General features: G+C 64.3%; 1 protein-coding gene across 4 annotated transcripts in view; it reads left to right on the top strand.

Annotated features, from left to right (window-relative positions):
• Positions 1 to 8,415: 8,415 nt before the first annotated feature.
• PLCH2 (phospholipase C eta 2) overlaps positions 8,416 to 25,696 on the top strand; it is a 38,153-nt gene continuing 20,872 nt past the window's right edge. For 3 of the 4 annotated variants that reach the window (XR_013409442.1, XR_013409438.1, XM_077978914.1), the window contains exons 1-5: positions 8,416 to 8,598; positions 19,362 to 19,508; positions 20,605 to 20,858; positions 21,057 to 21,185; positions 25,331 to 25,501. Coding sequence is in view for 2 of the 4 variants with exons in the window: in XM_077978914.1 (XP_077835040.1) it covers positions 8,556 to 8,598; positions 19,362 to 19,508; positions 20,605 to 20,858; positions 21,057 to 21,185; positions 25,331 to 25,501 (744 nt within the window). In the remaining 2 variants the exon portion in view is untranslated. Of the gene's footprint in view, positions 8,599 to 17,240; positions 17,633 to 19,361; positions 19,509 to 20,604; positions 20,859 to 21,056; positions 21,186 to 25,330; positions 25,502 to 25,696 lie in introns of those variants that run through there. The other variant, XM_077978921.1, reaches the window with a different exon arrangement.

Here is a 25,696-nt window from a genome sequence, read left to right as displayed (position 1 = left end):
GGCCACGCCGGTCTTGCAGTGGGGCTGCTCCTGGGCACTCTCGAGCCACTGCCTCATGGTGACTTGGCTCCCTCATTGCAGCCTCAGCCCTGAGTCCTGTTCCCTGGGGCCGGGTTGTCCCCATCTGGAGGTGGGGCTCAGGAGGGGCTTTGGTGATGCCAGGAGGTCAGTGGGTTCTTGCCACCCACCAGGAACCTCACTGGAGCTAAAACCATGCACCCTCAGCGTCCACCCAGGGCCTCCTGTCGGCCCTGCGTGGGACGTGGTGACAAATGCCACGCTGGTGACAGGTCCTCTCTGGCTTGTTTATTTTGTCTTGTTGGAGACACATGTGCCCCCTTGCAGGCTTTCCAGTGGTCTTCCTTGCCAGTGTTCTTTCTTTCCGGTGGTCTTCCTTTCTGGTGGTCTTCCTTGCCGGTGGTCTTCCTTTCTGGTGGTCTTCCTTGCCCGTGGTCTTCCTTTCCAGTCCTTGGGCCAACACTGAGCCAGCACTCATCCGAATGCAGTGCTGATACCTGGGGAATATGCTCCTGAGTCATTCACACGCGGGACAGGACAGCTGTGGAAGGCCCGGGGCAGGCAGTGTTTGGAGGCCAGTTTCCGCTCAGCGCCTCATGGTGGGGCTGTTTTCCTTGGCACAGTGCGGGGCAGGTCCAGACGGCCAGGGGAGGGTCCATCGGCCCCTCACCACTCTGCTGGCTCCCCTCTGGCCTGTTTGGATCCAAGCAAGCACCCTGAGCTGGGACCTGGGCCAAGCGCTCTTCTGCTCCGGCAGTGACTGGGCCCAGCTGGCGCCGTCCAGCCCTACCCAGGCCGCTTCTGCCCTCCGCTTCCTCGCCTTGCTGCTCTAGCCTGGCCTGAGGGAGGGGCCCGTGCCCCCATGGGACTGGCCCTTCATGCCCCTAGGGGCCCTGCTGTCTAGGAAATCAGCCCATTCTCTCCAGGTCTTTTCTAAGGCCATGCTGCCCTGGGGTCCCAGGCCAGGTTACCCCAAGAGCTAGGACCACTGACCACTGCTCTGTGTCTCCCAGACCAGAAGCCCTCTGGGTGTGGGGCCTACCTCTCGTTTCCTTACTTCCTCCCCAGTGCTAAGCCATGCCCAGTACACAGTAGGTGCTTAATAAACCCTGGCTGATGGCTGGGGGTACGGAACAGGTGGGCTGGAGACAGGCAAGGAAGGACGCAGGGGGTGGCCAGTCTTGGCCCTGAGGCAGGGACCGTGTGGGCTCCCTCTGGCCTGAGAACCGAATCTGAGGACTGGGATCGTGGGAGCCAAAGGCAGGGGCTTAGTGGCAGAAAAGGGACACTGCTTCTTTTTCAAGGATTTTCACATTTTTAATGATGCGAGCAGCTGGGAGGCCTGGGGCAGCACCCAGGTGTAAGCTGGGCTGCTCTGGCCTGATGACCCTGGTGGAGGCTGGTGAGGCTGAAGGGGCGCCTGGTCCTGGGGATGGGGACTGGCCTGCCTCTGGGGCCAAGGCTGTGGGGGCCTTTGAGCAGCAGCCAGAGACTGATGGCGCTGACTCAAGCTCAGGTTTCACAGTGACTGGCTGTGTGGCCTTAGCAGGTCTCACAGCTTCTCTGAGCCTTTGACCCCTCAGTGCAGGGTGACACTCCCCACCTGCAGGGCAGCAGCCACCAGTTTGCCTTTTTTCTCTCTGCCCTTCGTTCAGCAGGCCCTTGAGGCTGGGGGCCAGCCTGGTGGGGCAGGGGTTCGGAAGTCTGCCCAGTGCTCCTCTCTGGGGCTGGATCTCACACTCCCACATGGGAAGGGTCTGGGTGGGGCCAGGTGGCCAGCAGCTCCTGACAGACCCGGCTGAGGGTGTGTGTCCTGGGACGTGGCTGCATTGGTGGTCATGTGGCAGTGTTCGTCCTGGAATCCTGCTCACTGGACTCCGTGCCAGGCTGGCCAAGGCTCTGCATGGCTGCTGCACGCGGGCACAAAATCTAGGTCAGGTTGGTGCAGGGGGGTAGGGCTGGGCAGCCAGGGCAGTGCCTGCTCCCTCAAGGTCCAGTGGGGCTCTACAGCCCGGGGCTGGACACCTGACCCACCAACCTTGGCCAGGTCCCTTCTGGCGGTGCCTGAACTCCCTGGCAAGGCTGTCCTGTGGCAGGGAGGAGGGAGGCATGTGGGCACCTGCTGTGACTGTGGATGCTGCTAGCAGGGCGGGCTGAGCTCGGTCCATGTGAGACCCAGCCCCTGGGCACCGGGAGGCCAGGATGTGTGGGGCCTGCTGAGATGATTCAGGCCAGAGCCTTGCCGAAGCTCCGGTCCCTGAGGCTGCCCCAGCTTTCACTCCCTGCTGCGTTACCCAGCCTCAGGGACCGCAGCCTCGGGGCCTCGGCTCCCCTCCTGCCCGCAATAGGGAACACTGTGGGGACAGTGACACCCACTGGACACCGCATCCCCATGCCTCCCGCCTCTGTGGGCCTCAAATCCAGCTGTTTCTTGCTCTCTCTTCTTTGTTTCTTCTGCGCCTCTGCCTTGGCATTAACAGTGTTCCCTTTGAACCTGTCTGCCAACTCCCCCAGGCTTGGGGGGACCAGGTCAGGGCTGGGGCCTTTGTTTGGGGAATGGCACTGTGGAAGGTGGACAGGGCAACTGGGGATGTCAGACTCATCCCCACCCAGGGCCTCTGCATCTGGCCCTCCCTGGCCATCCACCCGGGATGCCCTGTCCTGCCAGCTTGTGTTTGCTTGAGTCCCACTTTCTTGGGGCTGCCTCCTCTAGAGGCCCCTCTCTGGAACTCTGCCTGCACTGGCTGTGCCACTTGGCAGCCCCTCCGCCTGACACCCCTCTGCCTGACACCCCCATGACACTCCCTCTGCCTGACACTCCCTCCGCCTGACACCCCCTCCGCCTGACACCCCCATGACACCCCCTCCGCCTGACACCCCCTCCGCCTGACACCCCCTCCGCCTGACACCCCCTCCGCCTGACACCCCCATGACACTCCCTCCGCCTGACACTCCCTCCAGCTGACACCCCCTCTGCCTGACACCCCCATGACACTCCCTCTGACACCCCTCCGCCTGACACCCCCTCCGCCTGACACCCCCTCCGCCTGACACCCCCTCCGCCTGACACCCCCTCCGCCTGACACCCCATGACACTCCCTCCGCCTGACACTCCCTCCAGCTGACACCCCCTCTGCCTGACACCCCCATGACACTCCCTCTGACACCCCTCCGCCTGACACCCCCTCTGCCTGACACTCCCTCTGCCTGACACCCCCATGACACTCCCTCCACCTGACACCCCCTCTGCCTGACACCCCCATGTCACCCCCTCCGCCTGACACCCCGCTGCTTGACACCCCCTCCGCCTGACACCCCATGACACTCCCTCCGCCTGACACCCCCTCTGCCTGACATCTCCTCTGCCTGACATCCCCTCCGCCTGACACCCCCTCCGCCTGACACCCCCTCTGCCTGATATGTGGTCTTGTCCCCATGGCCTGCTGTCAGGTGGTCGTCCCAAGGCATCTTGGTCCATCTGGGGCAACTGCGGTCAGTTTGGGTGGCCTGTGGTCAGTTTGGCCAGGTCCTCACTGGTCTGTCTTCCTCCTCAGCCAGAGGCTACGGGCTCCTCTGTGACCTTAGAGCTCCAGAACCAAGCTCTGGGCTTGGGCACCGCTGGGCACCGCTGGGCTGGTTCCACCTGGGGCCCTGGGGGCTGAGGCAGTAGGGGGATCTTTGTGTTGGGGACACACTAGGGCCTTAGAGGGGCATCCCTTGCCTTACCCTGTGCTCCCACCCCCCAGCCACTGCCCAGGACAGGAGGTCACTCAGCCCATCCTGGTGCCGAGATGTGTGTCGGGGTGGTGGGGGTGAGTCTGGACCTTCAAGGCCCCCACAGTGGGCTTAGTTTCCTAACCGAAGCCGTAACATCCACAGAACTCTTAAACCAGGCGAGAAAGCAACACGGAATTCGCTTTGATGTTGAATAATTAATGCAACGTCTGAGGTACGGGCTTCTGGGCTGTGTCTCTCCCAGCCGCAGAGCTGTCAGCACCGTCTCATCATTGGAGGGGCCTGCATTTCTGTCTTTAAACATGCGCTTGGCACCTCTGAGAGGTAATTAGGACATTCTGTGCACGATGAGGAGGCTGGGTGCTCACCTCCAGGGGGCTGCAGGGCCAGTGCGACTGTTGGGGACCAGCACACGCTGGAGGGGGAGCTGCAGGGTCAGCTGGGCTGTGAGACCCCGAGCAAGATTCCCCTGCCTCAGTTTCCCTATCTGAAAAGTGAAGAGGTTGGATCCAGGGGCCTCTGGGGGCCCGTCTAACTCAGGCATTCCAAGGTGGTGGAGGAGCAGAATCAGGGACACATGGGGGACCTCGTTGTGTCCCCGGGTCGCCCTGGTGCTGGTAGGCAGGATGCAGAGCCCTGCCTGCTGAAGTTTGCTGAACGGGGCTGCAGCTGAGAATCTGTTTACTGCAGCAGGTCATCGGGAAGCGTTTCCTTGGAGACATATGTAGGACAGAACTCGGAAGCTGAAACCGAGGCGCCCCACGAAGGCCCCACACCGCTGGCGGGAGGCGGTTCTCAGGGCTCTGCTCCTGGAGGCTGCTGGGACACAGCTGCCGCCCGGGGACTGGTCAGAGCCCGTGACCCGAGAACAGGGCTCCTAGCCCCTCCGCACAGCAGTGGCCACCCAGGGGGATATCGCACTTGGACTTTGGTGCAAGAATGTCTCCCGCCAGACTCCACTGAAGGTGTCCACCGCCCTCCTCCGGGAACCCTCCTCCTCCACGGCCTGAGCCAAGGCGCCAGCTGGCCAGGCCCTTGGAGAACTGCTGGTCCTCCCTGGTTTAACACGGGGAAACTGAAGCCAGAGGGACACTAAACTCCCATGGGGTACACAGAGTCAGGCAGAGCCAGGGTGTGGACTGGGGTCTCCTGAGCTTGCTGAAGCACTGCCCTTCCTGGCTCCTGTCTACAGTGGCATTTTCTGGAACACACTCAGGGCACCCCTCGCTCGCCAGCAGCCCCAGAGGACATGGTGCTAGGCTCCTGCACAGTGGGACTGCTTGGCAGCTGGTTGTGGGTGTGACCAGGCCACTGGCCTCCCCAGCTGCACAGGGTACGGCCCACTGTCCAGGAGAGGGCTCTGGGGCTCCGGAGCAGCTGGCCTGTGGGAAGTCCTGGGGGTGAGGTCTCTTTTCGTGGGGTTCGTGTGTGGGCAGGGGGGCTTCACGAGCTTCTTACCTCCCCACTCTGCCCTCACTCTGGTTTTCCCCTGATGTGCGTCTCCATCTTCCATCCCTGGCTTTCTCTGGGGCTGTTTCTGCTCAAATTCTGGGTCACCCAAGGGCCCAGAATTGGCGATCCTGACGCAGACTGGTGCACAGATCGCTTGTCTGGCCCCTGGGCATGCACACGAGTACACACAGGCCCTTGGGGTGCCCGGGAGACTGGAGCAACCCTGGCCTGTTGTGGCCCCCGTCTTTGGGTTGGCCATGTCTTCCCGAACCTGTGCCCTGGGGCAGGGGCCACCTAAATGATTTTCTTTGGAGATGAGAGGTAAAGGAATTTTTGTTGCAGGATGGCTGAGAAGAGGGATCACCTCCTGCTTCCCCAAGCCAATGGAGAAAGCAGGAATGGAAGGTGCGCTGCAGGGAAGCCGGGGCCTGGGCTCTGTCTGGACTCGGCTGCCTCCTGCCCCTACCCCTGTGAGATGCTGGGCGGTGCCCTGCCCACTTGGGGCTTCTGTCCAGCCTGCAGGGCAAGAAAGCCCCTCCAGCTGAGAGAGAGAGGATGGAGACACTGTGGAGTCTGGGGTGGGCAGCGTGGATGTCAGGGAAGCACCTGGTGCAGGTGGCCTCGGGCTCATGGCTGGTTCTTGGTCAACTCACACAGACTGAAGATGGGACCCTCAGGCTCGGCTCTGCAGGAGGCATTAGGGCCTCAGCAGGCCCTGAGGCTGGGTCTGGTGTCACTGCAGCCCAGGAGGGCAAGGGGAGTGGTTGCCTTTGTGTGCAGTGTCTGGGCCCGGGGCACAGGTGTGCAGTGTTTCCAATGCACATCGAGGAAACTGAGGCACAGGGGAAGGGGGATCAGCTCTGTCCACCTACAGGCCTAGCTGAGAACCCAGGGCTGCAGGCCCAAGGTCTAAGCTCGCCCTGTCTCAGGGTGTGGTGTCCTCCGGCCTCTGTCCTGGCAATGCCTGTGAACCCAAGGACAGATCCAGCCAGGGCTCACAGCCAGATCCAGCCTTAGACTGTGGGGACAGGGGTAGCCTCTCAGACCCAGAAGGCAAGGACCAATCCCAGCAAGCGGGGCTGAGGAGACACAGCTCTGGGCCCATAGGGTGGGGACCCTCTGCCCTCTGCCGTCCACCAAGACGGAGCAGGAGCTAGGTGTGGTCCAAGGCAGGAGCTAGGTGTGGTCCTCCCAGCTGTGCTGGTCCATGGGCAGGGGCAGGGGTTCTGGCGGGCTCCTGGCTGGCTCTTCGTCCCTGGGCACGTTTGTTGCTTCCAGTCGCCTTCTTCAAATGAGGAGAAAATTAAACTCCCGGGGGCCTGGTTCCCCTGCCACCATGGCACCTCCCTGCCTGCCACCCGCCGCCTGCCGGGCCAAATGCTCTCAAAGACAGAATTCTGCTTAAATGCCCAGAAAAGAGATTTAGGAGATCAGAATCTTAAGCAAATTAACATGTGCAGTGGGCGGCTTTTAATCACCGCCTTTAATCGCAGGCCGCGGTGATGGAAATCATCTCCTGGCTGAGTGGCGGGCGGGGCTGGCCCTGAGGATGGATTATTCATTAGAACCTGAACCTGGGTTTCACCGACCTCTGGAGGGGGGCTCAGGGGCCTCTGTCCACTCCAGGGAGGTGTGGCTGGGTCGGGACCTGCAGTCCGCACACCTCTCTCCCTCCTTCCCACCCTCGGGCGTGTCTGTGGCTTTCACCTTCTGTCTCCTCTCCCCACCTCAGTTTCTCCCTTCTGAGACTTGGGGCTGCTGGCCCTTTCCTGAGTGGACTGTCCCAGGGGACACGCAGAGCCCAGGTGTGGGGGGTGCTGGGATGCCTGTTGCTCCTGGGTCACTGGCTACCTCTGGCACACGCGCACTGCAGTGTCGTTGCCCGGACAGCCCCCATTGTGGCCTGGCCTCCCCTCAGCCCTGCCACTCAGCTCAGCGCCGGGACCCACTGAGACAAGGGACCCACAGGGAGGGACCACCCCTCCCTTCTGGCAGCTGTGCCCAGCCAGGTGGACACAGGCCCTGGGGCCCTGGCTGTGCCGAACGGGCCGTGAGACTGTTCATTCACGAGGGCAGGTCCCAAGAGCCCAGGGCAGGGGCTGGTCCAGCCGAGGGTCCCAGGTCACCCTGAGTGGTGGTGAAGGCAGGAAGCAGCTCCTTTAAGGATGCCAGGCAGCTGGGCCCAAGGGTCTTCCCTGGCAGGACCCAGGTGGTGACTGCAGTTGCTGGTGGCTCCCCTCCTCCTCCACACTGGGGCCCCGCCTGGCAGTAGGTGGTCACACCTTGAGATGGCAGCAGCTCAGAGAGCCCAGAGGTGGCCCCGCATCCTCCTGCTCGGGCGTGCATGCCTGCCTGCCCTGCCCACATCCAGGACTCAGCATCCACACAAGCTTCCCAGGCCGCGCTCTGCGATGGGGGCTCGAGGCCCCTTGGGGCAGAGGTGGCTCCTTTCAGAACACCCCTCATGGATGTATGTCTCTTTTGTCTGGAAAATGTTATGTCTCTCAGATGCTGGGAGCAGCGTGTGCACGGGGAGGCAGAATGCTGGCTTGGCAAGGGCGAGGACCCCAGGGCGGGCAGCTCAGCACTGGACAGACAGGATGGGGAGGCGAGGGGCTGAGGGAGTGCAGGAAGGGGTGTAGCAGCACGCGGGGCTGCAGCCATCACCATCATCATCACCAGGAGCTACTGCTGGGGCTCGGCCTCCCCCAATGCTGGACGCCCCCCAGGGCAGCCAGTGAAATGTCACCTCAGTGACCCTTGGCAGTGCTTAACCCTTCCCAGAGACCCTCCTGGGTGAGTGGCTCTTCTTGGCTGCAGCCTGCGGGGCCTGGGGTGTAATGACCAGAGGGTCCCTGTGATGGAGGGGCAGCCAGCCAGGGAGCATTTGGCTCTGGTCCTGGGAGAGCAGCCACCCCTCAGTAGGAGAAGCCCCACCAGGAGGGAGGGAGGGCAGGATGGACAGCGGGTGGTCACTCATGCTGCTATGGGAAGAGTCAGCAGGCAACCCGCCTCCCCTTCTGGCCTCTCAGTGGAGCCAGTTCAGCTCCCGCCAGAGACACCGGCCCGGGTGCCCTCCCCTGCCACCCCAGCAGAGGCTGCTGAGCCTGGGCTGGGCAGCCAAGGGTTAAGTGGGAGGGGCTCCCGCGGGAGGGGCGGTCCCAGCAGCGGCCCGTCCCTCCCTCCCCTCGCCTTCTTCACGGGCGCGGCAGTGTGTGGGGCTGCAATCGGCATGGGCACGGCGCGCGGGGTGCCCTTGCTCGGGCTGGGGCTCAGGGGACGCCGGGGGCCAGCACAGGGCCCGGTGTCCCTCGGGCCGTGCCGGTAACTGGGATTGGCGCCTGCCAGCCATGGAAGAGCCTGGGCCCCCGGGTGGGCTCAGCCAGGACCAAGGTAAGGGGGGCAGGTGGGGTCCCAGAAGGGGGCTGTGATGGTCCCCGTGGGGAGCCCAGGACCGGAGCTGTTCACTGGTGACCCACTGACCCCTCGAGGGCAGCGCAGGGCCCCTCCCAGCAGGGTCTCCGGGAGCACGGCCCAACAACCCCTTTACCTGCACATCCCTCAGATGCGGTCCCAGAGGAGGGATGTGGCCCCCACCCCTTGGCGCCCGCACCTTGCCTCATCTGCCGTGTTCTGACACCTGGCAGCGAGAGGGTCTGCTCCCTGCAAGGGGCCCAACACAGTCCAGGTGGGCAGTGGGGGAGGCGCCCTCAGCCATGCTAACACAGGTCCTGACCTGCAGCCTGACCCCAGCGGATGCACACTGCCTGGTGGGGGGCAGGTCTGGGGGTGCCAGGGGCTGGTAGGCTCTGGCCTTTGGGGCTCTGGGGGCTCTCCTGGCCCAACCCCACCCCAGCCCCTCATCCAGGTCGGCAGGGTGGCCCTGAGCTGCAGTCAGCACCATGGACAGAACAGCTGCCGCTTTCTCTGGGGACCTGCAGTTGCTGTGCATCCTCAGGGTTCCCTGGAGTCACACGCTGGCCCGGTCCATCACACTCTGCTCCGGGTTGGAGATTTCTTGCTGTGATCTGTCACGCTTTCCTGACCTGGGAACCGGACATTGCCCTGTGCAGACAGAGCAGAGTCACAGGGGTGGCGGGAGCCCCGGGCTGTTCACAGCAGGAGCTTCCAAAGGGCATTCTGGGAAGGCACCTTCAGCACTGGCTGGGGCAGGGTCTCCAGCCCCCCAAACACAGCGCTAGCTCTGGGCCAGGGGCAGGGAGCGGAAAAGGTGAAGGGGGACAGTGGCCACGGCTGCAGAAGGAGTGGCTCAGGCCGGCTACCAGGAGGAAATTCCTGCGCTTCCAGGGACGGTAGGAGCCTCCTGGTGGTTTGGAACCTGGTTGCTCTGTCCTCTGATCGACGTGGACACGTGGGCTGGGACATGGCATCGCTGCGGGGCAGACTGGGGATGGGTTGCTGGTTTTTGCCTCTGATGAACCGTGTGACCTCACACAAGGGACTGAGCCTCTCTGAGCCTCCATGGGCGAGAGGGATAGCATGGGGTGCTTTCACAGGGTGGCTGGGAGCGTTCAGAGCAAGCGTGTCTGCAAAGTGGTTGTGCCGTGCCTGGCCCGTGCCACTGCTCCAGGGTGCCCGTCCCCTCCTCTGCCCTACCCCTGTCGGAGGTGCCCTCTCTGAATGGAGGTCAGTGTGGCAGGTGTAACCAGGGCTGCTGGGGCAGACACTCTGCTTGTAGGATGTGCTGCATATTCAGGTCACTCCAAGTGCACCCACTCGCTGACCGCAGCCCCCATCCCAGGGCTTTCCTGAGCACATTGTCCCTGGTTCCTGCCTGTCTGGCCTGCAGAGAGCTCCCTGGATTCACTGCCCTGTGCTGGCCACTGGGCTCAGGATGCCTGCCTGCTGTGGACAGGGGCTGGCTGCTGCCAGTTGGCCCCAAAGCCGCAGGTTCCAGGAGACCCAGCACACCTGGGGTCTGCAGCCAGCCAGGGAAGGGCCTAGTCTTAGGAGGGGGCAGTGGTGGGAGTGGCTCTGAGCCCACCCTCTGTGCCTGCGTCCTCTGGGCAGAGGGAGGGGAGCCAGCAGCACGGTCCTTACAGACTCCACGTGCCACCGAGGACGGAGCAGATGGGCCGGTGTCCTGGGTCCAGCCCTCCATCTGCACAACTAATGAGCTGATGACGATGGCGTCCCAGTTCCTGCCAACTTCTCCTGCAGAAGCCATGGGCTGGCCCTGCCCGGGTAGTGCCCTTTGCTGGGGCAGTTTTGTGGGGGATGCCTGGGCCCTCTCAGGGACCCAGGCTCAGCGGCTCCACCTTCATTGAGGGTGGGCTGGGGGAGGGATTGGGGAAGGGGATGAGTAATCCGACGTGCCTGTTTCTTCCCGGGATTTTGCTCCCAGCACTTCGTACGTGGGCTCCCGCTGGCTGGACGGACTTCCTGTGTGGGCAAGGCGAGTGGGCGCGGGCCTCCCGCGTGGGGGCAGGGTGGAGTTGGTGGACACCATTCCCAGGACGTTTCCTCTGGTTCCTGAGAAGTCACTTACCGGGGTGGCCCCAGGCATGGGGGCCTCCATGCCAGCTGGGTGAAGACCCCAAGAGGGAGCCTTGTGGCTTACGGTCACTGGAGACACAAGTGAGCCACTCTGGTGGGGCTGTGGGGCCCCCTCCAGCTCTGCCCCAGAGAGCAGCACCTGGGCGGGGGCCACAGGGGGCTCTTCCAGCAGGCAGGTCCTAGCACCAGGATGCAGCCCTGACTTGGGGACGGTGGCCACACTGTCCTGGGTGTAGGTTCCTTCCACCTGCTCAGACCTGGCAACCCAGGAACACGCCTCTGAGGGACTTGAGTGGTTGTGGTTTCACGTTGATCAGACCCCCGGCTGCTCCGACTTTCAGGCCCCTGTTGTGGAGTTGACCAAGGGCTGGGTTTTGGGTGGCCCAGTTCTCAGGGGCAGCCCTGTGCCCTTCCTGGGTCAGCTGGTGTGTGGGTGGGGGCCAACCCAGGGAGCACCTCACTGGCTCCCAAAAGGCAGGAGTGGGAGAAAGGGCAGCCAGCCCAGCCCCAGGGCCAGCTTGAGCAAGGAGGTCCAGACAGGGACGGAACGAATGTACAAGACGCCAAAAGCTTCAGGCAGGGGAGCTCGGAGGGCCAGCTTCATCTCCAGGACACCTTGTCTGTCCAAGGCTCTCTGGCAGCGCATTCATGAGGCTGCTCGAGGAAGCTGCTCTCCGGCCTGGCAGTGACCTGGGGTGCTCTGGCCGGGAAGAGCAGCCCCGTGCCGGGACGGACGTGGCGGGCTCAGCCTCCTTCTGTTTCCTCGCCTCCTCCATGGCTCTGTGCCTGCTCTGCCTGGCAGCGGCCCAGCTGCCACCCTCCCTCCCGTGCCTGGCTCTGGGCTGGGGGCAGGGCTGGCTCCGCCCACTTGGCCCGAGGACCCTCCCCTTGGAGCTGCAGCCCCCTCCCCTCACTCAGCAGGCGCTCCCTCTCTCCCAGCTGGCAGGCCAGGCTCCATCTGGTGACTTTTCAGGAAAGCCCCCCCCCCCGCACACTGTGGCTGCCACGAGCCTGGCTCCCTCTGTAGCTCCTCTGGGGTGTCCTGGACAGTGGCTGGGGGCAAGGCCATGCACCTGCCTGCAGAGAGCCCCAGGCCAGGTGGGTGCGATGCCCCGGCTGGCCATGCCCTGCTCAGTGAGGACAGAGAGGCAGCCAGGGCCTCAGAGAAGCCAGTGGCTGGTGGCAGGGACAGGAGCGGCTGGTGGCAGGGACAGGAGCCCCCAGGGACACACAGCGGGGGGCACTTGTGGTGGGGGGGAACTGTGAAGTGGGCTATTAATAGGGTCCCCTTCCTGACGGGGCTGTCAAGTGCGATTAATACCGCCGCTGTGAGCTGGGCTGCCACCAACTGGGGACGGCGAGGGGGCAGGAAGGGGAGCCCACTCTGGGAGGGACCCTCACTGAGATGGGGACCTGGCCCTGGCTGTCCTGAAGCAGCTAGAGAAAGGCCAGATGTTGGGGCCTCCTTGGCCATAGCGGGCTGGCTGGAGAGTGTGGAGGCCTGGGCCTGGGCTGGGCAGGTGCCCACCTGCATAAGAAGGGGCTGCTCCGGGGGAAGGTACAGGGCACAGGTCCCCTGGCCTCAGAGGCCATCCTGCCCACTTGCCACTGCTGGCTGCTTGGAGGGTCCAGTGGCCTCAAGTTCCTGATGAGGGGCACCTTTCTGTGCAACTGGGACTGCTTTGGACACCTGTGACCATCACAAGTCCTCCTGTGCATCCCTCCACACTGGGTGGCCAGATGACAGAAGGAAGGTGTCTGCTGGCCCTCCCTCTGGGCCCCGTGGGAGCCGGATCTTTCTAGCAGCAGCTGGGCCACCAGGGGAGCATGAGCCTGGCTGCCGTCCTCCCCCTGCTCTGCAGCCGGTGGAAGGTGGTGGGCAGGTCAGGCAGCGCAGCCAGTGGAGAACCTGTCCCCACCCTCTAGGGCCCTGGCAGTTCCAGCTCCCCCAGGGCTCTGTGCATACTGACCAGGAGCCACCCAAGGGGGCAGAACAAAGTCAGGCCCCAGGGCCCCTTCCGGCCTGCTCCCCTGCCAAGCTGGGTACTGCCATGGGGTCAGGCCCTCCCCTCCACAATGCCCCCACCTCCTGCTGAGAGCTGGCATGGTCGCCACGCGGAGGGCGCTGCCAGAGGAAAGGGCAGAGCGTCTGTCCCTGCGGTGCCCTCCAGGCATGTCTGGAGCGGCCCCAGCCCCACGGGCCCTAGGCACTTGCCCTTGGTTCCCCTTAGGCCCAGCCTGGTTCTGGGATCCCTGAGCTTCTAGCACGGCCACCCTGGGGTCCTGCCTGCGGGGAGGGCTCGAGGCACCAACTCACACTCCTGATAAAATAAAAATAGTTGGGGACGAGGCTCCCAGACGTGCGGGGGGACAAGTCGCTTCTCTCAGACGTTTAAATAATCTCCGCCATATGTGTGTGGGCCCGGCCCTCCCTCCTGTGCGGCGCCAGTCCAGGGGCCCGGCTGATCTCCAGTGGGTACCGTGGCTGGGACAAGGCGGCCACTTCCTCCTCCCTCCCATCCACCCAAGCACAGGCTCAGCCCCTCCTGCATGCTGGGCCAGCCCTTGGGGGCAGCACAGGAGGGGGACACTGGGGCTGTGAGGGGCAGGCGGGGGCTGCAGAAGGGCCAGGGCCAGGAAGGGCTGCAGGAGTGTCCAGCCCTCATGCCTCACTGCTGCTGAGGTCCTTTGCTCTCCCAGCCCTGGGATGCGGCTGCCTCAGTGACTCTTGGTGGCCCTGGAGGGTGGGTAGGCTGGCCTGGGTCCCATCGGGACAGCAGGTGATGGTCAGGCCAATGCCAGCTGGGCCCAGGCACAGCCCTGTGGGGGCTTCAGAGGGAGACACGGGTGGGCCTGGTGGAAGGTCCTGCTGAAAGGCAGCAAGCGTTGGGAGAGGAGGGGGCTTAAAGGCAGCCAGGGCCACCTCTGGACAGGCCTGGAAGAGGTGGGGCCCCTGCCCACCCCATACGTGCTTTCGAAGGGAAGAGGTTGGTGGAGGGGCGTGTGCAGTCCCCGTACCCCCGTCGTGGGAGGGGCTGCGGCACCCAAAGGTGCCCCAGGTGTGTGTACGCGCCGGGAGGCCTGTGGGTGTGATTTGTGGGTTTTGTTGGAAGGTTCCATTGATTTTCCAGCCTTCCCCGGGGAGAGGCGGAGACGCTGAGCCCCCGCCGGCCCCTTGTCGATGACAGCCGCGAGGCCCGTGCTGCCTGCTGTGTTAGGACAAGATCGATCTCCACCATAAAAACAAAATTAAGCCAACACCGCCCTGGCTTCTGACAGCACGCGCTCGTCCTCTAATCCGCTGCCACCCGCCCGGTTCCAGCCTTGGGAAGAAAGGAAGGGGCTGCAGGAGCAAACTTCTCAGAGTGGGGAAACTGAGGCACTGAGCCAGGGAGGACAACCCAAGGTCAGGGGCAGGTCCAGGACCCCTGCTTCCCGGCAGCCGCCAGAGCCAGGCAGTCAGGGTGAGCCGGTGCAGCCCAGGTGCGGGGGCCGAGCCCAGGGGATCACGGGCGCCTTCCTCTGGGTGTCACCGTGGGGCCCGCACAGCCCTCCCGTGCGCTCTCCCCACCTGGGGTGCGGCCCCGTCTGCCCGCCCATCCGCCTGTCTGGGTGCATCTGTGTGGGAGGCTTCTCCAGGCCCAGGGCTGAAGCCGACCAGACCCTGGTAAGCTGCACCCAGGACACCAGTGTGGACGCTGGCTCCTGTCACCTCCTCAGCGCAGGCCTGGTGGCCTTAGCCGCCTCTGTCTTGCCCGTCCCTCCTTGTCCACCTGCGTCCAGCCAGTGCCTGCTGTGTGCTGGGTCATGGCCTCACAGGGGCAGAGCAGGGAGAAGGACTTGAGGTCCCTGCCCCAGGGATGTCTCGGGGTCAGGCAGTGCTCTGAGACTGGGGAGCCCCACTGTGGTGTGCAGGTACCTGGGGGAGCAGCAGGTGAGCCAGGGCCCTCCTCTACCCGACGGAGCCTGTATCTGCCCCTGACCAGGACTGCCGGCCCCTCCCAGTCCGGCCCCCGGCACGGGCCTACAGTCAGGTGCATTGCTTCAAGCCCACCTGAGGTCCCACATCAGGTGTCCTGGCTCAGGCTGACGGGAGGGGCCGAGCGGCCTGGGGTGGGTGTGGACCATGGCTGAGGGCTGGGCCCCTGTGTGGAACTGCAGAGCAGAGCATGGCTTCCTCGACTTCCCTGTGGGCTTTCAGGATGGCCGGCCCCTGGCTCAGGGCAGGCAGGGTGAGCATGGGGGCCGGCCAGTGCAGGCTGTGGGGCTGGGCTCGCCTGCCGGCATGGGGGTGGGGCACCCCCTCCCTGACCTTGTGTGGGGGCTGGGCTGGGCCCTGGGCTGGTTCATAGGCAGCACGTGGGGAGGGGTTTTAAGTCCCTGGGCCTGGGCCCCTGCCACGTCTCTTGGCCTGGGGCACCCCTGGCTTCACTCTGCAGCTGCAGTTTTGTGTCTGCCTGAGTTTTGGAGGGGAGTGGGTGGTCCCTTTGGTCCTCAGGGCAGGCGGGGCAGCCCCCGGCAGAGGCCTGCGTCAGGAAGGATTAGCCGGGCCTCCACCTGCCTGCTCAGTGGAGGAGCCCGACTCGGCTGCCGAGGAGGTCAGGGGACCTGGGGTGCAGGAGCCTGGGCCCCACGCTGGGGGCTGGGGCCAGGCACTCTATGCGTGGCCCCTCTCAGAACCCCTGCCCAGGCAGATGGGGGCCTCCGCGCCCTCACCCCAGCTGATGGGGGATCAGCTAGTGGCTGAGAGCTTAAGGGAGAGAGGGAGGGGGCAGAGGCCCAGCCTTGGGGAGCTTCGAGGAGGGACGGGTGACAGGCGGGAGCACCCCCAGCCGGGGCCAGGCCCAGGGTGAGGGAAGAGCAGGTGTGTCGCAGGCCAGGAGGTCTCTGAGGTGCAGGAAGGAGAATTGGACCCCTGTGTCAGAGTGGAAGCCCGCAGCAGCCCAGTGTGGGGTAGGCAGGGGCCCTGGGCCAGGGCTGTGGCCGTCTGGTCTGTCTCCAGGCCCTCGGGCCACCTCCTGGCCCCTGTGTTGCCCCTTACACGGTGGCTGTGCCCCGAGGCCCTGTCTTCCTGAGGACGCCCGGGACTCCAGCCCCTCTCCTCTCTCCACGGCTCATGACTCCCTAATCTAATTCCACGGCAGAGCCCAGAAACGCCTGCTGACCTGCTTCCGCCAAGAGCAGCAGAGCCTGTGACGGGGCCCCTGGTGGGGCCTGGGTTCACCCTGCGCTGATTGCATCTGATCTGGCTGGGTGTGGCCCCGGTCGTCAGTGGTCAGCCAGAGATGCGTGGCCATCTCCTCAGGGACTGCCACCTCCCACGCCTGACCTTGGCCCCGGAGCTCTGCCAAGATGCCCAGCCCTGGCACCTCCCTGTCCTGGGTTCTGCAGGCCAAACTCCTCCCTTGGTGTCAGGGGAGGAGGGCAACTGCCCGGGACCTTGCAGTCCTTGTTGCTGGAGCCAATAGAGCCTGGGCAGTAGGTGGGAAGAAGGGCGGGGTTCCCCCCCGCGTAGTCATGAAGCACGGGCATGGCCAGGACACAGGTGGCTGGTGTTCAGCCGGGGTCTGCCACCTCCCGTTCCCACAGCTGCCCCTGGTGTCCCGGCCTGGACTCAGGGATGGGAGAGCCTGTGCCGTCCTGCAGTGCTGGGCCAGTAAACAGGGTGGGCTGTGTGGTCCTGGTGGCAGTGGGACCTGAGTCCTTACCTCAGTGGGAGCTGAGACAGTGGGGTGGGTCCTCCTTGGGTGCGGCCCTTCTCCAGGTCAGACAACTGTCATCCTTGTAGGGCAGAATGTGGGGACAAACGTGCCCTGGGCATGGGGCCACCTCCTCCGCCACAGCTCGGTGACCGGGGAGAAAGGTCAGGCTGGGGCTGCAGCTGCATGAGGGAGACACGGAGACCCCAACCCAGGCTCAGGGACCCACGTCCTGGGCCTGGGCTGGGAGTCGCTGCTGAAAGGGCTCCGGCTTGGCTCCCCTCTGCAGCCACCGGGCTGGGCGCTGTGGGGATGAGGTGAGCTTCTGCCCCTGCTCCGAGCCGCCTGCCTCTGGACTTTGGGGATCCACTCAGAGGTCCCCATAAGTAGGGATGCGGGGTGAGGGCAGGGACCACTCCAGGCCCAGCCTCGGCATCCGTGGTGGGCACACAGCGGGGAGGCCCACCCCACACAGGGTCCTCTGAGGATGGTGCCCTGCAGGCCTTCCAGTTGCACCCTCTGGGTCCCAGGAGGACCCCCGTTGGTCCTGCTCTTGTCCTGCAGCCCTGGTGTGGGTCTGGACCTTGGTCTCAGGAGGGCCCCCACTGGTCCTGCTCTTGTCCCGCAGCCCTGGTGGGGGTCTGGTAGTCTGGGCCTTGGGAAACACTGTTGCCTCCACAGTGCCCTCCTGTCCCCAGCTGGGAGTTCCCTCGGCCTAAATCCTCTGCCAGCTGGGCTGGAGCTGGGATTAGCACAGGGATTGGGCCCGGGGCTGGGCAGGGCTGAGGCCCTTCGCTCCCCCAGCCTTGGGAGGCGGCTGCGTCAGGGACTCCTTGGTGGCCCTGGAGGGTGGGTAGGCTGGCCTGGGTGCCATCAGGCCAGCAGGTGACGGTCAGGCCAATGCCAGCCGGGCCCGGGCACAGCCCTGTGCGGGCTTCAGAGGGCCCTGAGGAGGAGGAGGAAGAGGCGGAGGAGAGAAGGCCCCACAGAGGTCCTGCCGCCAGCACTGCCAGTGCCTGACCTCTGCTGCCTGGGGGCTGGGGGAGGCCTCTGTGGCCTCCGTGAACTGCCCAGCTGTCGTCAGGACATGTCTGGCCCCTGGCCCTCCCCTGAGAGCCGGACCAAGGGAACGGTGGCCTGGCTGGCGGAGGTACTCCTCTGGGTTGGAGGGAGTGTGGCGCTGTCTTCACAGTGGCAGCTCGGCCCCCTGGGTAAGAAGGGGCAGGGGAGTGACCCGGAATGAGTGCTGGCCCTGTCCAGGTGCCTGGCGGGTGGGGGCTGCTCCTGGAGGTGGCGGAAGCCTGGGCCTCCATCCCATCCCTGCACTCGCCTCTCCCGTCCCCCTGGGTGCTCTAGGGGTCATGTGGGTCCAGCAGCGTCGGCCGGCCCTGCCCTTCGGCCGCTCAGAGGCATGCTCCGCACACCTTGGTCTCCCAGGCACCTGCGGGGCCTGGGGGCTGAACCCAAGGGGCAGGGGGAGATCTCAGGTGGCTCCAATGCTCTCATTAATGGGGTCCCTTGTGCTCTGGGGTCACTGGTGCTTGCAGCCCAGGCAGCTGGGCTGGCGCTGGACATAGGGGCCCTTGCTGTTAGGAGACTCTGCAGAGGAGACTGGCTGGGCATGGCTGGGAGGGGGGAGTGTGTGTCTTGTGGTGGCCTGTGGAGGGCCCTGGTCCATGCTGGCCTGCCAGCTCTCTGCTCCAGTGGCAGACGGGGTCCCATCCAGGCTGCCCTGTTGCAGGCCTCTGCCCACCCCCCGCCCCCGTGTCCTGCCTCACCCCTCTCCTGAATCCCTGCAGCCATACCTGTGTCTTCACCTGCCGTGTGCCCCGAAGAGCCCAGCCCCCTGTGCCATGCTTTCCATCCCTTCAGTTCCCCTCTGCTTGTGATCATGGAGTAGCTTCCCCAGGGAGGCCTGGCCAGTACTGCCCTTGGTCCTCCACAACACCGTGCCGGGGTCCCTCAGTGTGCAGACCTGGGGTGGGATTAGCGTCTCTGTGCTTTGGCAGATGGTACCTCTGGGACCCAGGCTTTCTGTGAGCAGGTGCACAGGAACCGAGGGGGTGGGACAGCTGACTCTGGCCTGGACTCCCTGGAGCCTGCAGCCCCCTCCCCTGGGACAAGCTACAGCAGGAGGCTGAATGGGCAGAGGAGGGGAGAGAAGGAACGAGGCAGGCGGCCTGAGGGAGGGGAGGGGTTGTGAAGCTCGGATCCGGCACCACAGCCTCCCAAGTCCATACTGCTGTGTGGGGCCTGGGACGTGGACATTTGTGGCACCATTCGTGGCCCTTGTTGCACATGAGGGGTGAGGGCTCTCCTGGAGACACCCCAGGCAGGGGCATAGTCACTCAGGAATGTGACTGTTTGCTCCTAGAAGTGGCCTGTGACCGGGGGTGGGAGCGGGGGCATGGGTTGCTGCCTGTTAGGCCCACCCTGTGCCTGGCAAGGGGCCTCCACCTCACTGTGGCCCCAGACAGCAGGCCCAGCCACCTCGTCTGTCTTGCCTTGTGCCCGGCCTTCCCACTGTTGAGTTCACTGCTGGCTCCGTTTGAGTGGTGGCTCTGGGGGCCCCAGACCCAGCACTGGTTCCCAGGGCTGCTGGGACTGGTCCAGGAGGTGTTGGGAGCGGCAGGTGGCTAAGCAGGGTGGGGAGCAGGGTCCTCAGTCCCCAGGACCATCTGGGGAGGAGTGGCGGGGCCCAGCTGGGCTGTGTGACCCAGGCAAGCCGGCACCTGGGGTGGAGGTGGCCCTGGGCTCTGGCCTTTGCCTTGTTGCTGGCAGGGTGGTGTGGGTGGGGCCGGGCGAGGTGAGGTGTGGCTGTGCCTCCGTTGATGGCCGTGTGTCTCCTGTGAGGTGTGGCCGTGCCTCCGCTGATGGCCGTGTCTCTCCCGTGAGGAGTGGTCGTGCCTCTGCTGACGGCCGTGTCTCTCTCATGTCCAGTGGAGCGGTGCATGGGTGCCATGCAGGAGGGGATGCAGATGGTGAAGCTGCGTGGCGGCTCCAAGGGCCTGGTCCGCTTCTACTACCTGGATGAGCACCGCTCCTGCATCCGCTGGAGGCCCTCACGCAAGAATGAGAAGGCCAAGAGTGAGTAGGAGCCCTGGGGAGGGGGGCAGGTCAGAGTCCCCGGGGGGACACGAGGGTAGGGACCTTCCCAGGGCAGCCACTGATGGCTGAGGAGCAGCGAGACCCTAGGCCTGGACACCTCTGGGCTCAGTGACCTTGGGGATCCACAGTGACCTCTGGGCTGTGGGGCAGGAGGGATCCAGGTCCCCTGCCCGCCTGGCAGAGCTCCCTGGGACTCAGTGAGGAGCAAGTAGCGCTGCGCCCAGCCCTGTGCTGAGTGCTGGGCTGGGAGGAGGAGCACAGCATTGTCCGTCTAGCTGGGGAGGTTACAGCTCCCCATAAACAGAAACAAACCCCACAGGGGTATGCTGATGGGTGGCCCAGGCAGCCACTGGGCAGGGCCGCTGGAGGGAGCAGGGGCCACCGGAGATGGAGGCTCTGTGCAGGGGGTGCGCGGGCAGGGTTGAGGCACACGGGGAACGGGGTGGGGTCCCACGGTTTGGGGAGAGACATGGCAGTCCTCAAAGGCTGGGATAAGGGTGCAGCCAGGGTCTCCGCAGGCTTTGCTGATGGGCAGGACCCAGGCATGCCCGGCAAGGCCTCAGCCCAGCAATTGCCAAGCATGTAGCCACTTTGGGCCCCTGGAGAGAGCCGCACTGTGGAGCCCCCAGGCGGTCCTGAGGTCATGACAGCCTCGATGCACCTGAGCACAGAGGTGGGGGTCCCTGGAGCCGCTGTCCCCACCTGTGGCACTGGGGCCCTGGAGGTGGCCCGGGGCTTCCTTGGAACGTGGAGACGTGCTGGTTAAACGTGGAGCCCTGGGCCAGCCGGGCACCAGGGGCTGCAGGTGGGGGGAGGCGGACGCTCTCCTTCGTGGGGGCTGTGTCTTTTCCACAGGAAAGGGAAAGGGGGAGGGACACGGGTCAGCAGTGGGGGGCTGTGCAGTCTCGCAGATCTTCACCCTTTGTTCTTGAACCCTGGACCCTGAGCCCTGCCGAGGGTCCCGCATAGGTGGGCAAGGAGCTCCCAGCTGCTTGGTCACTGCTGTGTTGGGGCTGCCGGCAGGGGGACGCTGGGCCCTGGCTGGCCTGACCTGTGCTCCCTCCCCACCCCGCAGTCTCCATCGACTCCATCCAGGAGGTGAGTGAGGGGCGGCAGTCGGAGGTCTTCCAGCGCTACCCCGACGGCAGCTTTGACCCCAACTGCTGCTTCAGTATCTACCACGGCAGCCACCACGAGTCGCTGGACCTGGTCTCCACCAGCAGCGAGGTGGCGCGCACCTGGGTCACTGGCCTGCGCTACCTCATGGCCGGCATCAGCGACGAGGACAGCCTGGCTCGCCGCCAGCGCACCAGGGACCAATATCCTTGGGCACTGAGCAGGCAGGGCAGACCCAGGGACCGGCCCCTTGGCTGCCCACCCTGGGAGGGCCCCTGCCCTTTGCCGGGTCACATGTTGGGGAAGCGGCCAGTAGGCTGGGGTCCCCTATTCCTTCCTCCCTAGGCCAGAGGGTGGGGGTGGTGGAGCTGGACCCATGGATCCCTGTTGGCCCCTAACTCGGCACCAAAGTGGCTGAAGCAGACGTTTGATGAGGCCGACAAGAACGGGGATGGCAGCCTGAGCATCGGCGAGGTCCTGCAGCTGCTGCACAAGCTCAACGTGAACCTGCCCCGGCAGAGGGTGAAGCAGATGTTCAGGGTAAGGCGAGCCTCGAGGGGAGCACCCCAGCCCTGGCGGGGCCCAGTTTCTTGTTACTTTCCCCGTGTGGCCCTCGCCCAGCCACCCTGATGTTAGGAGTTATGAAAATGCAGCCTTCAGCTGAGCTGCGGCCTTTATTGTCTGTAATTAGTTTCTGTTTCCGGAACGCCTGCTGGGCCGGGGGAGAGAAACTCTGCCCGTCAGCAGGTCCTGGTTCCGGGCGGCACCGGCTGAGCCAGCAAACCAGGCCCTAGGGCCTTGCTGCTTTGCTGCAGCTTGGAAAGTGGGTTCTGTGGGCGCAAGCGCCAGGCCCCGGGGTCTCTGACACACACACACAGGTGCACACACATACATGCACGTGCATAAATACTTGCACACACATGTGCACACACACATATGCACACAGGCACGCACATGCACACGCGTGCACACACACACACATGCTCACAGTCTGACAGCTCCGCCGTGTCCAGCACCTGTCAGCTTCTGTCTGCTCCTGCCTGTTCTCACTGTAGATGGCTGGTCATGTCTGGCTGGAGCGAGGGAGGCTGGACTGTTCACAGCATGGGGTTTGTGTGTGAGTTAGGGGCTGGGTGCTCGCAGACACTCTGGGGACTGTCCGGAGTCGTGAAGGCCCCAGTGGGGAGACAGTCTGCCTGGGCTGTGGTGGCTGGCAGGTGGCTGAGTCTGCACGTCTGCACCCCCTCTCCCAGCCTGCCTAGGGCCATCCCCAGCCACATTCTGGGCTCAGGGGCAGCTCTGGGGCCAGCAGGCCCCTCCACAGAGTTGAGACTGTGCCAGGGCCCGGGCAGCAGGCTGGCTTAGGGTGCGGGCTCCAGAGTGGCCTCTGAGTGGGAGGAGACAGATGCCCCTCACTGAATCCAGCAAGAGCGCACGGCTTCTGGGGCCTGAAGGTCCAACCAGACCTCCCTAAGGGAACCCCAGGCAGGCGGAGGCAGGACCAGGCTGCGGGGCTGGCTCTGGAAAGGAATGGCAGGGCAGCTGTTGCTGTCACGTCACAGGCCTGGCACTCCAGCCCTATGCAGTGGAGGCCCAGTGGCCCTGGCCTTTGGTGGTCAAGCCAGGTGGAGATGGCTCCAGCTTCAAAGTGCTGGGCCTCCCCGCCCATCTGTGCTGCATCCTCTGTCGGCCCTGCAGAGCCGAGGGAAGAAGGAGCCTGCAGCCAGGCTGGAGGGGCTCTGAGAAGTGGCATCAGCTTCACTGTAGAGAAATCTGGAAACAGCTCCCATTGCGTGGCACGGCCGAATCAGAGAGACGTGCATGGTGGATAAACACCTGGCTTGAGGCTAATTTCATCAAACCTAAGATAAGGCTGGAAGTGGGCTGGACCCAGTGGGGCCTAATTGCCAAAGAGTGTGCTGGGTGGGCACCGAGGCAGGCTCGGCCGAGGTACATGTTCAACAGCGGTGGCTTCCCTTTGTGGAAAGAAAAGATACCGCGTGACTGTCAGGGGCGTTCTAGGGTTGGGCTCCGGCCCCCCGAGGGCCTCACTGTCCGAGCATTTTTGTTCCTGCTCATTGGCGAGTGGCTCACCCTGGCACACAGCCACTCTGTGGAAGGGCTGCATCTCTGCCCAGCTTAGCCACAGGCCCTGGAAGGGCCACCAGCCCAGATTCTGTCCCATGGGGGCCCTCTGAGCTGCAGCCTGTCCCCCTCACGGCTGTCCTGGGTACAGTGAGTGGGCACCCCCAGACTTGGGGCTACCCTCACACCTCGCACCAGGCAACCCGCGGCTTCATCTGGTGTTGCTGGGTCCCAGTGCTTTAGCTGGGCCCTTCATGCCATGCTGGCCTCATCCCAGCCTTAGTGTGGGCACACAGCCTGTCCCTGGGGTCCTGACCTTCATGCTAAGCCATGGGTGTAGGGCGTGCAGCAGCCAGGGCTCTGCCCTGGGGACAGGGACAAAGGGGGTGATGGGGCCACCCGACTAGTGACTCCCCTGGCGCAGAGGGGATCCCAGGGGAGCTGGCACCACCACCCCTGGCCACCCCAGATCGTGGCCCCAGGAGGAGGCAAGGCTGTTCCCCAGTGCAGGCTGGTGGCTGCTGCTGTCCATGGTGCTGAGCTGGCCCTGATCCCTGTTCAGCTGAGGCACGTCTGGAGGCCAGGCGGGGCCCTGGGCACTCTCCTGTGGACCAGGACATTGAGCTGTCCTGAGAAGCGTGGCCAGCGTGCAGGTAGCCCTTTGTGGCCTGCTCCCTCGACCCCACTCTGGGCTCCTCGCAGGCCCCCTTGGAGCCCCCGGGTGGGCTGCTGAGAGCACGCCGTCCTGAGCCTGTGTGGGCTCTGGGAAGAGGACCTGGTGGGGCTTGTCTGAAAGCCCGAATCACAAAGCCTCTAGGCTACCACTGTGGCAGATGCAGCACCTCCTCAACTTTTGGAGGCATTTCCTGATCTCGGGGTACCCAGTCTGGGGCTTCTGTGGAGGCCCGAGGACTCAGCCAGTGTAGGTGGACACCTGCTGGCTGGATGTTGGTGTGGCCAGGCCTGGGGTGAGCAGGCACAGGGCAGAACCCTGCCTTCAAGGTACATCTGATCAGTCCATCCCATCTCTGGCCACATCCTCAGTGGGGGAACAGGGCCGAAGCGACAGCAGGCGGCTCACCGGGAGCCTAGGACCCCTCAAGATGCTGGGCAGCTGGGCATGTGTGAAACGAGCTGTCGGGGGGCTGCCCCTGCCTGAAATGTTGAGCTCTGGAACTCATTGAAGAGCAGAGCTAGGCACTGCATCCTTTCAGGCCTGGTGTTCCTCGTGAGTGGCGACTGAGCTGGGGTGTCACACTGGGGCCGTGTCACCTCCAAGTAGGTCATGCTCTCACTCTGCCCTGCCCAGCCCTGGGCTCCCATACCCTTGTGAGGCAAAGGCCTCAATCCTTAGGGCTCAGGAATTTCAAGCATCCCCTTCCATGGGGACTTTATTGCCGACATGGGATTCCCACGGCCCCTGTATCACCTTGGGCTTCTGCTGGGCTGCCCGGCCTCCAGCCCAGGGGATGTTGTTGACCCCCATGTGGGTGGCATTGACTCTCGTGTGCGTGGCGTTGACTCCTGGGTGGGGTGTTGTTGGCTCTCATGTGGGTGGTGTTGACTCCCATGTGAGGTGGCGTTGGCACCTGTGTGGGGAGCGTTGACTCCCATGTGGGTGGCATTGACTCCTGGGTGGGGTGTTATTGGCTCCCGTGTGGGTGGTGTTGACTCCCATGTTAGGTGGCGTTGGCTCCCAGGTAGATGGCGTTGGCTCCTGTGTGGGGGGCTGTTGGCTCCTGTGTGGGGGGGTGTTGGCTCCTGTGTGTGTGTGGGACGTTGGCTTCCGTGTGGGGGGGTGTTTTTGGCTACCATGTGGGTGGTGTTGACTCCCGTTTGGGTGGTGTTGACTCCCGTTTGGGTGGTGTTGGCTCCTGAGTTGGGGGGGTGTTGGCTCCCATGTGGGGTGTTGTTGACTCCCGTGTGGGGGGGTGTTTTTGGCTCCCGTGTGGGTGGTGTTGGCTCCTGTGTGGGTGGTGTTGACTGCTGTGTGGGGGAGTGTAGACTCCCCTGTGGGTGGTGGTGGCTTCTGTGTGGGAGGTGTTGACTCTCGTGTGGGTGGTGTTGACTCCCGTGTGGGTCATGTTGGCTCCCGTGTGGGTGGTGGTGGCTTCCGTGTAGGAGGTATTGACTCTCGTGTAAGGTGGTGTTGACTCCCATGTGGGTGGTGTTGGCTCCCGTGTGGGTGGTGTTGGCTCCCGTGTAGGTGGTGTTGACTGCTGTGTGCGGGGGTGTAGACTCCCGTGTGGGTGGTGTTGACTCCTGTCTGGGTGGTGTTGGCTCCCATGTGGGTGGTGGTGGCTTCCGTGTGGGTGGTGTTAACTGCTGTGTGGGGTGAGTATATGGAGTTGGCTGTGGGTTGAAGGTGAAAGGCATATGGCGTTGGGCAGGTGTGTCAGTTCTGCATTTTCATGGGGCTGTCCTCATGGTGGGTGGGCCCGTGCCCTGGGGAGTGACTGGAGGCTGTGACAAGGGCAGTGGAGTAGAGGAGGGTGGGCTTGAGTGTTGGTCTTGACTGGGGAGCGGGGCGGCCCTGAAGGACCCCTGTGCACGTAGCCCTGGTCGAGGTGCCAATGGGGACCCAAGGCCTTGCACTGCAGGAAGCAGATACGGACGACCACCAAGGGACGCTGGGTTTTGAAGAGTTCTGTGCCTTCTACAAGATGATGTCCACCCGCCGGGACCTCTACCTGCTCATGCTGACCTACAGCAACCACAAGGACCACCTGGATGCCGCCAGCCTTCAGCGCTTCCTGCAGGTGGAACAGAAGGTGCGCTGCCCGGGCAGGTGTTGGGGGGCCAGCCATCAGGCCTTGCCTTCTGTTCTGAGCTTTGAGCTTCACAGTCAGGGGACAGTGGTGATGGGGGAGCTGCCTGAGGCTATCCCAGGCCATCCCTGGGCTACCTGGGCTCATGCCCCTGCTCTGAGATGGAGAGATTAGGGTGGGGCAGGTCACAGCCTGGCA

This window comes from Macaca mulatta, chromosome 1 (genome assembly GCF_049350105.2).
Source record: "Macaca mulatta isolate MMU2019108-1 chromosome 1, T2T-MMU8v2.0, whole genome shotgun sequence".
NCBI lineage: Eukaryota > Metazoa > Chordata > Mammalia > Primates > Cercopithecidae > Macaca > Macaca mulatta.
The sequence above is the reverse complement of the archived record's forward strand: the minus strand, read 5'-3'. Positions and strand labels throughout refer to the sequence as shown.